The sequence below is a fragment of the Myxine glutinosa genome, chromosome 4, assembly GCF_964187855.1.
Source record: "Myxine glutinosa chromosome 4, kmMyxGlut1.1, whole genome shotgun sequence".
Lineage (NCBI taxonomy): Eukaryota > Metazoa > Chordata > Myxini > Myxiniformes > Myxinidae > Myxine > Myxine glutinosa.
The window spans coordinates 18,655,153-18,670,099 of record NC_136264.1 but is presented as its reverse complement, the minus strand read 5'-3'; the positions used below and the strand labels follow the sequence as shown (position 1 = coordinate 18,670,099).

At 44.6% G+C, this 14,947-nt stretch overlaps 2 protein-coding genes across 2 annotated transcripts in view; both read left to right on the top strand.

The window, feature by feature from the left end:
* LOC144891686 (neuropilin-1a-like) overlaps positions 1-11,052 on the top strand; it is a 54,250-nt gene extending 43,198 nt beyond the window's left edge. Inside the window, exon 4 of the mRNA XM_078775510.1 lies at positions 10,736-11,052. Within this exon, the coding sequence (XP_078631636.1) occupies positions 10,736-11,025 (290 nt within the window). The 3' untranslated portion in view covers positions 11,026-11,052. The remainder of the gene's footprint in view (positions 1-10,735) is intronic.
* Positions 1-14,947, top strand: part of LOC137425804 (fibronectin-like) — a 1,588,206-nt gene that overhangs the window by 1,471,159 nt on the left and 102,100 nt on the right. The window lies entirely within an intron of this gene.

The window sequence follows — 14,947 nt, the reverse complement described above, 5'->3', positions numbered from 1 at the left end:
TCAGATCTCGTTGGATGTGGTCTTCCGACCAAACACCGATGAGGGCTTGCACCTCAGCAGCCGACCAAACTGAACTCTCCAGGTTTTCCATGTATTTTTTCTGAATCTTATTGTTACGTGGTCCTCCCGGTAACTACCTGGTCTTGGTGACCCCCGGACCGTGGGAGGGACCCCGCCAGAAAGATATATGATTTATACGCTGTCGTAACGCAATCAATATGAAAGACACAACAATTCAAGTCAATAAGAAACCCCCACACCAAGGATCCGGATTAATGGATAATATATTCCCAATCAATCAACCACACTCAACAATCAATCAACAATATTACTCAGATGGCCATCTCATATATTTCCCCCCTTTCCCCACTCACGACCCCTCAATAGTCACTGTCCCGCACAATGTCTCTGGGCCCCTCCAGACCAGGGTGAAGGTCGACTTCTCCGCACACGGGCGGTTGAACGGACCCCTGGCTGACGTGCTCCAACGTGCACGTCGCGTACCGGGAACAGCTGCTGCAGTGCACACCTCCTTGCAAAGCAAAGCGGACAAAGCAAAGCGCGGCTCGCAAAGCACGCGAGGCCCAAGGTGCGACCCGTACGCGTCCTTGTAGACGTTGAGGCGAACTGTGCCGGATGCTTGGTTCCGTGCACGAACCCACGGCAACTTGACGCGTAACCGGTAATTACCCCGCGCAGGTAACTCCTCTCGCCAGACGGGTTTTCAAACGCAGCGTTCCCCACACTGCTCAATATCGACACCGCTCGCGTCAGAGCTGGGCGAGGAGGAAGAAGATCGCCGCTTCTCCAGGACCTCGTGTCTTGTTTTTTTCCTTCCGGTTCACTATCCCGTTTCCGGTCTCCTGTTATCCGGAGCCTCTCTAACCATTTAACCACAACAACCTTTCATAGAATAAACATTAATAAGCAATGACATGAATAGTAATTCACCTAAATCCGGGATCCGTAACACTCCCCCCTTCAAGAAAGAAAGTTTGAACCCCGCGAAAACTTTCTGGGCCGGCCCACTTTGATAAACAAACCTGATACCCCAAATCATCAGTTCCCCCCGGGCACAATTATCGCATCCAAACAATAAAGCAACAAACTTTCCCCAAAACCCCCCAGAGATTCCAAGGCAATTCCCTCTAGACCAAGCGTCAACAACTTCTAGTTGCTCTTGGGTGGAGGCCCAGCTGAGTACTCACTACATGGACGCCTTAAGGAATGTGGGGTTCACGGTTAGTCCGGTGAGGAAAGTTCCCTACCGGGACGCCTTTTAAGAACGTGGCGTTCACGGTTAGCCCGTGTAGGAGCCCAGGCTCGGCGGCTCCGCCGTATATAGAGTGCTTCAACTTCTCCGGACTCCTAACAGTTACGGTGGGACCCCTTGTCCCAGCAGTCACCTGACTGGCGGTCTCCTTCTCGGCCAGTCCTCTGCCAATCATTCTTTCGGGAGATGCCGTAACTCTGGGAGCCTCCATAGTAATATCAGCTGCTGCCAACACCAAAACTACCGCCAAGTGGTCCTCTTCTGTAGACCTCTCGACGCCTACGAAATGCCTTCCCTACTGTTATGGTCCGACCCTCCAAATCCTTACCATTCCAATTCTTCTCTGCCTCCCTGGCGTCTTTTGTGCTTGCAAACGTGACAAAGCCGAACCCTCTGGACCGTTGCGTTTCCCTGTCTTTTACCACCCGCACTTCCACCAGCGGCCCATATCTGTTGAAGACAGAGGTCAGAACTTCTTCCTCTGTGTTGAAGTTCAGTCCCCCTACAAATAACTTGGCACTTTTGTCGCCATCCCGAGCTGGGGTGGTGTTATTTCCCCTGCGGTGCTCTTTACCCACCCTCGGGTTACCATAAATTTGCCCCCCGGCCAAATCATTCCCGATAATCACAGATACTCCCTCTACAGGAAGCGTGGCTTGTAAACCGACGGTGACCGGTCCTGACACCAAATCGGATTACAAATGGATAGCATGAAGTGGGGCACTAACACAGCCACCGATCCCTTGTAACCAAACCCTATCACCAGTTGCGGTACTCTTTGACAATGGCAAAATGCCTTCAAGCATTAAGGATTGATGGGCTCCTGTGTCCATCAATACCCTAACAGGTCTTGGGTTAGTCAAGTCTCCCTCGAGTGAGACCAACCCCTCATAAATAAATGGTTGGTAACTCTTCTGTGGGCCATTTCTTACGCTTGCCATCGCATTCGGAGTTGTAATAGTCGGACTCCGCTCTGGGTTTTCCCTTTTCATGAGGTAACAACTGGACATCAAGTGTCCAGGTTTCTTGCAAAAAGCACAAGTAGGTCCGGAGGAAAAACTCGTGGTCTGCCTCGGGCCCCCCGAAAAATAAGTTTGTCCTGGGCCCGTCGGCCTCTGATTTCGAACAGTTCGGGTATCAGCGTTGTCCCCATAATCATCTCGAGGCCGCCGCCATGTATTGTCGTTCTCCGCACCTGCTGTTCCACAACTCCCCTGCGGAAATCTAGGCGAGGAGTTCGGTTCGTGGACCCCTATCCGGTGTGTTAAGGCATAATCATCTGCCATGGTGGCTGCGTCCCACAACTTCGGTACTTTCTTTTCCAGCAGGTACACTTTGATGTCCTCGTGGACACACTGTTGAAATTCCTCCACCAGGATCAAGTCACGCAATGCTTCGAAGTCGTTCCCGACTCCTTTTGACTCACACCACCGATCAAACATATTTTCTTTCACTCTGGCAAACTCCACATGGGTCTCACTCTCCCTCTTCCTGGCATTCCTGAATTTTTGCCGGTACGCTACAGGAACCAACTCATAGGCTTTGAGAATGTGCTTCTTCAATACCTCATAATCTGGACATTGGTCCATTGGTAGCGCCGAATAAATATCTTGAGCTTTACCCACCAGCACACTTTGCACTAGTATGGTCCAGGCCTCCTCCGGCCAGTTTAACTGTCGAGCCACTTTCTCAAAGTGTGGAAAAAATTTAGCGACTTCCTTTTCACTGAAGGGTGGAACCAGCCTCACATGTCTGCCCACATCCCAGGTGTTCTGGCTAGGTGTCGACCCCGTCAGCAAGGGTGGTACCTCTCCCCGTTCTCTCATTAAATCCAGCTCCTTGAATTTAATCTCTTGCTGAAGCGCCAGATCACGTTCCTTCAACTCCCTTTCGGCTTTTCTCTCCTCTGCTTCGAGTTCCCTGGCAGCTCTCCTCTCCTCTGCTTTTCTCCCTTCTAACCTTTCCTGGAGTTCTCGTTCCACTCTCCTTTCCTCTGCTTGTTTCTCTTCTCTCCTCTCTTCTGCTTTCCTTTCTTCTTCTGCTCTTTCCTTTTCTGCTTTCCTTTCTTCTTCTGCTAACCTTTCCTGGAGTTCTCGTTCCACTCTCCTTTCCTCTGCTTGTTTCTCTTCTCTCCTCTCTTCTGCTTTCCTTTCCTCTTCTGCTCTTTCCTTTTCTGCTTTCCTTTCTTATTCTGCTCTTTCCTTTTCTGCTTTCCTTTCCTCTGTTTTCATCCTTTCTAACCTTTCCTGGAGTTCTCGTTCCACTCTCCTTTCCTCTGCTTGTTTCTCTTCTCTCCTCTCTTCTGCTTTCCTTTCCTCTTCTGCTCTTTCCTTTTCTGCTTTCCTTTCTTCCTCTGCTCTTTCCTTTTCTGCTTTCCTTTCTTCTTCTTTTAACCTTTCCTGGAGTTCTCGTTCCACTCTCCTTTCCTCTGCTTGTTTCTCTTCTCTCCTCTCTTCTGCTTTCCTTTCCACTTCTTTGATCCGTTCCTGGCTCCGTAATTGCAACTCCAGTTTCCGGAGCTCAACGTCTTCTGGTTCTTCGGGTAGCCACTACCAGGCTAACTCGTCCCATGTTCCTAATCCCACCATAGATTGTATCACCGTGGTCTGCAACTCTGCCTTCCTCAAATTAGTTCGGACCTCCAAGTTAAAATGTTTGGCCAATTTCAAGAGGTCCGCTTTTAGTAACGCTCGGAACTGTGCCTCACTAGGTGTTACCGTAAAGTTCTGTGCAACAAATGCCATGGTGACTATCTTTAACACCTGTTAACCTTCACCCAAGACTTTACCACAATTTCTCAAAAATTTACCAATTAATTAATTAATTATAATTACAAAAAATTATTATTTTATTATGTTATACAATTTTAGATCCCGGAATTCAATTGGACGAGCCCCCAATTCTGTTACGTGGTCCTCCCGGTAACTACCTGGTATTGGTGCCCCCGGACCGTGGGAGGGACCCCGCCAGAAAGATATATGATTTATACGCTGTCATAACGCAACCAATATGAAAGACACAACAATTCAAGTCAATAAGAAACCCCCACACCAAGGATCCGGATTAATGGATAATATATTCCCAATCAATCAACCACACTCAACAATCAATCAACAATATTACTCAGATGGCCATCTCATATATTTCCCCCCTTTCCCCACGCACGACCCCTCAATAGTCACTGTCCCTCACAATGTCTCTGGGCCCCTCCAGACCAGGGTGAAGGTCGACTTCTCCGCACACGGGCGGTTGAACGGACCCCTGGCTGACGTGCTCCAACATGCACGTCGCGTACCAGGAACAGCTGCTGCAGCGCACACCTCCTTGCAAAGCAAAGCGGGCAAAGCAAAGCGCGGCTCGCAAAGCGCGCGAGGCCCAAGGTGCGACCCGTACGCGTCCTTGTAGACGTTGAGGCGAACTGTGCCGGACGCTTGGTTCCGTGCACGAACCCACGGCAACTTGACGCGTAACCGGTAATTACCCCGCGCAGGTAACTCCTCTCGCCAGACGGGCTTTCAAACGCAGCGTTCCCCACGCTGCTCAATATCGACACCGCTCGCGTCGGAGCTGGGCGAGGAGGAAGAAGATCGCCGCTTCTCCAGGACCTCGTGTCTTGTTTTCTTCCTTCCGGTTCACTATCCCGTTTCCGGTCTCCTGTTATCCGGAGCCTCTCTAACCATTTAACCACAACAACCTTTAATAGAATAAACATTAATAAGCAATGACATGAATAGTAATTCACCTAAATCCGGGATCCGTAACACTTATCACTTATGCTTTAGCTATATTCTCTCCAGAATTGTGGTATTACAAAATGGCGCTTGGGTCTGAACGTAGCGTGACGGTTCTGTGACGATTGCGATTGACCATTCAACGGTCTGCAGTATTGCTAGCTCCACCCATAGGTCCGGGTTCGGCTCGCGTTGTACCTATCCATAGCAGGAACCAAATTTAGCATGGGTACTTAGGTACGGTACGGTACGGTTCGCTTGGCAATGGAAAAACGAAAAAACCGATTTTGGTTACAGTACGGTACGGTACCACGGTGGAAAAGCGCCATTAGTGGGTGCAGAGCCAGACAAAACAAAGGGGGGGGGGGCAAGACTGTCTCCCTGGAAGATCCCACGCCACATCTTCACATTTGCGATTTGGTATTTTGATATTTCCATCTTAAGTACTGTAATATCAATGTGGTATTCCAGAGCTCCATTGCTTTGTCAATCATCTTGATTATTTGGGGATTTATCCTATACATTTGCATGCATTTTATCATCCATGAATGTGGGACACTGTCGAAAGCTTTTGTGAAATTTTGTACACAAAACTTTTGTGAAATACCAACTTCTTTCCTGGAAGTCCTGGAAGTCTTTCCTGGAGTAGTGTTTTATACTTCTCCCAACTCCCCCCAAGCCCTCTCCCTCCCACAGATCTCCCGATGTCCCTGCTCTCAAATGTTGTGTTTGTGTGCTTCCCACTCTCTCCCCATCTTGTCTACCGCTCCCCTTATTATATGTTTTATGTGTCGGTTTGACTTTTTGCGTGATTAATGTTAGCTCTTTCACGAGCCTCGACCTTGTATACCAAAAAAAAGAAAGAAAAAAAAGAGGAAACTTTTTAATCCTTTTTATACTTTTTTATACTCTATCCTTTTTATACTTTATATTTTATACTCTATATATTTTTATACTTTTATTTTTATATATGATGTGAAACGCGTGCAGAGTAAAATGAGTATTCATTTACATCTGTATGTTGTCTGATAAATATAGAAGATATAAGCATACCTGACACTAGACCGAGGCTTCAGACTTTGGCACACTCACGAGGATGCACCGTCGGAATAAGCTGTTCCAATCTGTCATTTTTTGATGGGCTTTTATACTAGTTCCATAATAAATTACAACACACTTATACTGACACATATTGTATTCCGCCCCTCGCTATTCCATCTTCAGGCGCTGCATGACATCATCACCAGGCGCCGAAGGGGGTGGCTGATGGCGCGCGCCAAAACGGTGTACTCAGTTTTCACTCTGTTTGTTTTCTTGCTTTCCTTCTTTGTTGTTTGTCCGGGCGATATCTCAGCCATCCTTTGAGCTGGGAAGCTAAAATTTGGGCACAATAGTGAACAAGTGTTTTGAAAAAAATGGTATTTTTTGATTAATCAATTAATTGATTAATTACTTAATTATTATTGATTTATTAAGTACTTATTTATTTTATTTCTCATCTGGGCAATATATCAGGTACCTTTTGATTTAGGAAGCTGATAATTAGACACGACAATGACCAAGTGATTTGGCTATAAAGGGTATTTTTTATGTATTGATTAATCAATTCATTATTTAATTTCTCAATTAATTACTTAATTTAATTAATTACTTAATTTTTCCCTCACTCTCTTCAATCCCACTCCTCCCTCCAGGTCATTAAAACAGCTGTTCACCACCATCTCTTATCTTCCCCCATCCAAAACCTTGATCTTTTCTACCCCCGCTAATTTCACCCCAAATCCACTTTTTTGAAATACCAACTTCTGTCCTGGAAGTCCTTGGTGTCCTTTACTATGTTGTTGGAGAAGTTGGAGAAGTGTTTTATACTTCTCCCAACTCCAAGCCCTCTCCCTCCCACACATCTCCCGATGTCCCTGCTCTCAAATGTTGTGTTTGTGTGCTTCCCCTTCTCTCCCCATCTTGTCTACCGCTCCCTCTTTTTATATATTTTGTTTGTCTGTTTGATTTTTTTTGGGGGGATAAATGTTATCTCTTTCACGAGCCTCGATTCTGTATACAAAAAAAAATAAATAAATTTTTTAAGTTAGATTCGGATGAAACAGTGGTAGTTTAGGTATGCCATTATTAGCCAGTCAATTAAGATTTTTTAATGATTATTATTATTAGGTTTCCTCGACATACAATGTGTAGGAATACCTATTATTACTCCTAGAGTTTTTCTTTTCCTCCGACCACCCCCCCCCCCCAAACCCCCTCCTCCTCTGTTTCCAGGCCTAAAAACTTTTAGAAGTAATGTTCTCTGCAACCGTTGGTCTGATTGGCACGAAATTTTCAGGAAGTGATTGGATAGACATGTAGATTTTTTTTCTGCTAAGTATGACGTCATGGTATGGGCGCCATCTTGGAAAAACTGAAAAATTTTGCCCCTCTATATCTCCAAAAGTGCTGTGTAGAAAAGATTGAGACATGGCTCGTTGGAAAGAACTTTCCATGCAGAATAACACATGTCAATGATGATGTCATACTTGCCTCCATTATGATGTCATTATTCGACAAGTAAAAAACTTCATTCGATCAGGATGAAATTTCTTGAGCATCATCTAGGGATAAATTGATGCAGAAAAATAATAATTACATCATAGGTCACGTGGTTCGGCCGCCATATTATTTTAAGAGAAAACCACTAAAACCCCATTTTTTCCAAAACGGCTGAACAGATCGAGGTCAAACTTTGCATGCATAATCACATACCCAAGATGTATAAAAAGTTCAGTTACCACGATGTCATATGTCGCATGATTTATGAGCTATGACGCTTTGAAGCATAAACCTTTCAAACCTCCTCCCTCATTTTTTTTATCATGTCGAGTGGAAACTTCGCAATCATGTTTCCCATGTCTGCATGCTAAAACAACCTTTTGGAATTTGCGATAGGTCATATGATTTGGCAGCGATAAATAATTCAATGGCAATCTCAAATACCTTGTATTGATTGAGCCGCTTCATTGATTGACGTGAAACTTTAAAGGAACGTACAAGGGATCATGTGGAATAAGTGTGTAAAATTTCAACGTGATTGGTTGTTCAGTTTGGCAGCCATTAATAATTGAAGGGAAATATTTAAAAAATAATTTATCTTGAACCTTGAACCGCTTGATTGATCAACGTTAATTGGAATGTCGTAGGAGATGAACAAAGTAGATGTCGTCAATTGGAATGTGTTTAAAATTTCAACATGATTGGTTTTGATGGCATGATTGGTTTTGACAGCATGATTGGTTTGAAGTGTGAAAGTATGGTCTGGCAGATAGCAACTCTACATTTGATCTTCTCCAGCCATGTGACTTTTTGGTGCATCGTTTCTTATGATGAAAACAGGGTTGTATCAAAGCGAAGTTGTATGAAAGCGGGAAGGCGGAGGGAACCGGTCATCACTGCCAACAGTTATAAAGTGGCAGTTCTAGTTGATTTTAATTACGCAATTAATCAATGACTTCAGACCCTAAACAACACCCTAAACAACTTCAGACCCATCTCCAACCTACCCTTTCTGTCAAAAGTTTTGGAACGCGCTGTAGCCACTCAACTCAAACATCACCTCTCTGCCAATAACCTGTATGAAACATTCCAATCCGGATTCCGCTCCAACCACATTACTGAAACTGCACTCCTCGAAATCACCAACGACCTTCTCCTCTCCTCTGACGCCGGCAACCTCAACATTCTCATCCTCCTCGACCTCAGCGCCGCATTTGACACCATCGATCACACCATCCTCCTCACCCGACTTGAAACCACCTTTAACATGACCGGCACTGCCCTCTCTTGGATCAAATCATACCTCTCTGACAGACGCCAGTTCATCTCCATCAATAACTGCAAATCCCCCACTGCTCCCCTCCCCCAAGGTTCAGTTCTTGGCCCCCTCCTCTTCATCCTGTACCTGTCCCCCCTTGGTCACTTAATCCGCCGTCATGGTCTCCAATTCCACTGCTTCGCCAATGACATCCAGCTTTTCATCTCCACCAAGTCCATCTCCACCGCCACCCACTCTATCCTGACAAACTGCATCACTGAAATAAAATCCTGGCTTCAAATCAACTTCCTCAAACTTAACTATGATAAATCTGAAATAATCATCATTGGCCCAAAAACGCTCACCAAATCCACCCATAACTTTGCCCTCAACATCGACGGTTTCCCAGTATCCACCTCCCCTCACATCCGGAATCTTGGCATCATCTTTGACCAAACCCTCTCCTTCGACAAATACACTAAACAGATCACAAAGACAGCCTTCTTTCACCTGAAAAACATCGCCCGTCTCCGTCCATCCCTCTCCTCCATGGCTGCAGAAACCCTCATCCACGCCTTCATCACCTCCCGTCTGGACTACTGCAACAGCCTCCTCTATGGTTCACCCTCAATAATCACCAATAAACTCCAATATATTCAGAACTCCACTGCCCGTCTACTCACCCATTCCCGGACCCGCGACCACATCACCCCCGTCCTTTATAAGCTTCACTGGCTCCCCACCCCCCAGAGAATCCAGTACAAAATCTTCCTCTTGACCTACAAAACCCTCCATAACCTGGCCCCATCCTACCTGATTGACCTCCTCTCCAGACACACTCCCACCCGCAACCTCCGCTCTGCTGGTACCAACCTCCTGACCCCCCCCCCCCCCCATCCGGACCAAATTCAGATCCTGGGGGGACAGGGCCTTCTCCATCGCTGCTCCCACCCTCTGGAACTCACTACCTCACACCATCAGAGACTCCTCCTCACTCACCACATTCAAAACATCACTCAAGACCCACCTGTTCAACACTGCATTCAACATTTAACCCACAGCATTTAACCCCTGACTATCTCTTCTCCTTCTCCTTCCTTTTGTTTTGATTATTTTCCTTTTGATTTTTGTCTTTTTGCACTTGTTTTTTGTACTCTGTCAAAGCGCCTTTGGGCTTCTTGAAAAGCGCTATATAAAATAAATGTATTATTATTATTATTAATGAATTATTGGACATTGCTCCTTCCCAATTCCATCTCCATGTGCTCTACGGTGGCATCGCAGGGTGCTGAAGGCACCCCGATAATGTCGCGCGCTGGAGCCTGGAGGATATGAACCACCTTTCGAGGCCATTTTCCCCCGCAGAGCAGGGGTTGGCCTTTTTCGGGCACCATGGTCCCCTTTTTGAGCAATGTTTTATGGCCGGATGCTCTTCCTGCCGCCAACCCTGTTAGTCGCCTCTTGCGACACACACGGAATTACCAACAAGCTGGTACTCAATTTGCCAACCTCGGAAGGATGACAGGCTGAGTCAACCCCCCTGGCATTAATTCAGCGATCGACCGGGATTCGATGACAGGCTGAGTCAACCCCCCTGGCATTAATTCAGCGATCGACCGGGATTCGAACACAGGAACCCAGGATCCTAGGATCCCAAGCCGGCACCATAACCGCTAAGCCAACACCAGGCTTTGAAGTCTGGAGGATATGTTATCTATTTATTTGGCATTTGGTCGGTGTACTTGGAACGTAGCTGTACTTGTTATTAATTTGTTTTATAATCTACTCCCAATTAACCCCTAAGCCATATCAATAACAATATTTTACTCTTCTGGTAATATAGCAACATTATTGTTTGTTAATATTTGTCAGATGACTAACAATAGGAAAAAAATGTACCTTTCATATGTGGTTTTGTGTTTATCTTCATAGATACCTGCATTCCTCGAGATCTTAAAATAACGTCCTTCAACTCTACATCAGCCACCCTCACCTGGATTGTCCTGAAAGACAAAAACAACATGTTCAGCAGTTTCGTGTCTTTGTTCTCTTCTGGAAACAAAACTCAAAACTACACCACAACGAACAAGGAACTAACGATCACAGGACTTTCACCTGGTTCAAATTACTCTGTGTCCATCTCTTCCATGTGTGATGGCACAGAGAGCATTGCTTCCACCGCCATTGCTGTGCAAACAAGTATGTACAAAACCAGCACATGACATTGACGTTGATGATTAGTTTGGTGACACAGGCAAACAATATGGTAACCTAAATAACAAGCCAAAACGGAAGACCCGATCCAAAACTATATTTCAAAAAACACCCTATCTGTAATTATATTACCCTCAGTCATAAAATGATTTTACCATGACAATATGTGGTCTACCATTGCCTCGACTAAGAATTTACTTTTCTCGAGCAAACAAATTTGGTCAAAGTGTCAGAGATGATTCGCCTACTGGAGGAAATCTCAACTTCTGCATGGAAATCACAAAAAAACTTGCACACGAGGTGAGCAGGTTGTAGCTCATAAAAATACTCGATAAATTTACACTTCCACACCCACCAGTGGGGTATGAGTTTACCCCACTGGTGGTTTAAAGTCTGGTTTAAACCATAAACACCATGGTTTAAAGTCTTTTGATTATGTTAGTATGATTCGACATGCTGCCCTGTCTTCTAGCAACCTTTGAAATTGGTTTAAAATACCCTTAGTCGGTGCAGTATTCTGTTTATTCTACCAGGTGATGGCCAGGAGTATTGCCCGTATGTTTATTGATATTTCTGTGCTGGTTATGAATGCCAAGAGGTTCTGACTTAATGGAAAACTGCTTTTTGGATCAGCAGTACCAACAATGTACACTCAGAGAATGCCCCCCTTCACCCACTCTGTTTGCTTTGTGTGAGTGAGTGATGAAGTGCATGCACTATTTTGGAAAGTTTATTAAATTGTGTGCTGGCACTCTGGGCAAAATCTCTTCCTCGCAGATAATTGTTTCATTCACGCTGCCCGCATTAGTTTGGTAAATCTGGGGTGTGGGTGCAGCACAACCTTGAGGGTCCAAATGTCTTCGTCCTGCACAAAAGTGTTTTTACTTTGTATTTAAAAAACATTCTTCACAAAGTCTGATCACTTGCTTATGCTGTTGAAGTACCAGAATAAACTGAGTGATATCATGTATCGGCATCTACAACTAACATCACATCCAAAGAGTTGAAGATCAGATTCAAAGAGTTTAAAAATACAAGACGATAATTCTTTATTATATAAGTGATAGATTGGAACTTCCTTACCGACCTCCACTCGAGTCGTGATTGCATTTGCTGTGGGAATGTGTTACCGTGCAGTTTAGTGACACCATGTAACTACATATACTGGGACATCCTCTGTGTCTAACTTGTCTTCTTTAATTACATAACAATTCCTTTTGTAATTTGCACTGTGTTTTTCTCACATTCATTAAGTTTTACTGGAATTAACCTGTTAAGGTCCCAAAACACTATATTTCCACCAGTAAGTATAACCTTCACCTTCCTGTCTGAGCGCTGTACCTTGAATTTCTTTGGTGGTGGAAACTAAGATTTCTCCATTCCATGTTGGCTCAATTTTACTGTGGCATAAAATGATGAACCGAGATCTCATCCGATTTACAATCTCCATCGAGGAAACATCTTCCATCTAAACCTTTCAAGGAGCTCTGGTGAAGTGACAAGTACAAGTATTTTTTGATCAAATGTAGGACCTTTGGTACCCATCGTACCTGGTCCCTAACCTTCAATCCGATCACACCTTCCACTCTGTGCATTTGTTTTAAATAGTAGATTGCCCATATTACAAAGCTCTATTTTCTTTTGGCAAATGATTACGCTGTTAATATTTATTGTACATTATTGAAAATGAACAATATTTTCAGAACTGATAGTAAGTGAAGCATACAATAATGAAATATGAAATGCTTATTTACCTGATCTTCATTGAAAAACTTTCTTTGACTAAAGGGTGATGCTTAGGCTTTCCTTGAAGCTGGTTGTATATTTACATGATTAATATACAGACTTGGCATTTAATATGGAATTTTTTTTTTTCTTGACTTGAGTTTACTTTCTTAACTCAGTATATCAATCTGGTGAGTTTCTTTTACACTTTGGTGATTTATTTGTTAAAAGAACCATGTCACTGATTGTCTGTCACAGCAAGAAGTCAACAACAGGATTATATCACAGGTGGCATGGCAAAATGTATGGACAGGTGCATTTGACGATTGGCTTCACAGTCGGGTATACAAGGGTTGTTGCATTCTGTATTAGTGGAAAACAACTGCTGCACGTCTCCAAAAGTTATTGCCGCTTCCTCTGGAGATGGTCCGTCAACTCTACAATGCTGTTTGTCATGGAGTGGTGGCTTTACGAAATTACGGCATGAAAGAGCGTGCTATTGCTCGGCAGTATGGCATCACTCAAGGTCAGGTGTCAACGATCCTGAAACGAAATGCTCAGAGGGGTGTCCCTACTCCAATACCGAGGCCAGGACGTCCCCGCAGAACCACAAGGAGGGATGATCGCCAGCTGCACCGGTTAGTCCGTAATAGCCGTACCAAGTCAGCTAATCGGCTTAGGGCTGAGTGGCAGCAACTGACAAATGTGCCTGTATCCAGAAGGCTAGTCAACCAATGACTGGTTCAAGCAGGCTATCGTGCCAGGCGTCCCCTGAGAAAGCCACGCATGACCAGACAACACCACCAGCGCCGATTGCAGTGGGCCAGAGAGCACCGTCAATGGCAGCCAGGACACTGGAATCACGTGATCTTCAGTGACGAGTCTAGATTTCTGGTCTATCGTCAAGATGGCCGCGTCTGAGTGCGCAGACAAGAGCATGAAGCCTACAACAAAGATTGTATAGTGCCAAGAGTCCAAGCGGGAGATGGTGGGGTGACCGTTTGGGCTGCTTTTCATGCAGGGGGCAAAACTGACCTGGTTGTTCTGAATGGAATCCTGAACCAGTTCAAGTGCAGGGCCATTCTGGAAGAAACATTGCTTCCATTTGCTCGTGCAGCCTTTCGAGGAAACTTTGTCTTCCAAGATGACAATGCATGGCCTCATCATGCTCGCATGATCCAACACTTTCTTGCTGACCGTGGTGTAGAGCATATGGAGTGGTCTGCGATGTCCCCGGATATGAATCCGATAGTGAACTTGTGGGCAGAATTAACGTGTCATATCGACCACTTGGACCAGCAGCCGACCTCTGTGCATGAATTTCAGCAGGCTATTGTCACTGCATGGCAAGCGATTCCTGTCCAAACATTGGCAAATCTCGTGAATAGCATGCCTCAACGTGTATGTGCTCTCCTGAATGCTCGTGGGGGTTACACGAAGTACTGAACTGTAATTTTACTGTCCATAATCCCAGTCGTAATTTAACTTTTGTTTTTGTTAAAAAAGAATTTGGCTAATGTGCAAAATAAAGAGATACTTCTGGAAAACGTACAGAAGTTTAACACAGTACTGTCCATGAATTGAGTTCGATATCAGTTTACATCACTTTCAAGGATCAATTTATTTGTTTCGAAATGTCAAATGTTGTTTTTTTTTTTTTTAAAGGTCACATTAACAAAATCTAGAATAATTTCAACGTAATTCCAATGAACTTTTGGTTCTAAGACATCTTGAAAAGTAAGTTCACCCCCACAAAAAAAATATTCCATATTAAATGCCAAGTCTGTAGTATAATTAACCCTTCTTCTTCAAGATTCTTATAAACTGTGTTGTGACCTGTAGCACACCAAGCCAAGCCTTCAATCACACTGTCTTTATTTATGGATTATCACATGAAAAATCTCTCCCTACTGTTACGTGGTCCTCCCGGTAACTACCTGGTCTCGGTGACCCCCGGACCGTGGGAGGCACCCCGCCAGAAAGATATATGATTTATATGCTTTCGTAACGCAATCAAGATGAATTCCAGTCCATAAGAAACCCCACACCAAGTATTCCGAGTAATCAATAATATATTCCCCCAAGGAATCAACAATCAACAACCTTCAACAATCCACAATCAACAATCAATCCCCGAGATGATTAAGATGGCCATCTTATATATGTGTCCCCTTTCCCCACTCCCGACCCCTTGGGTACTCACGA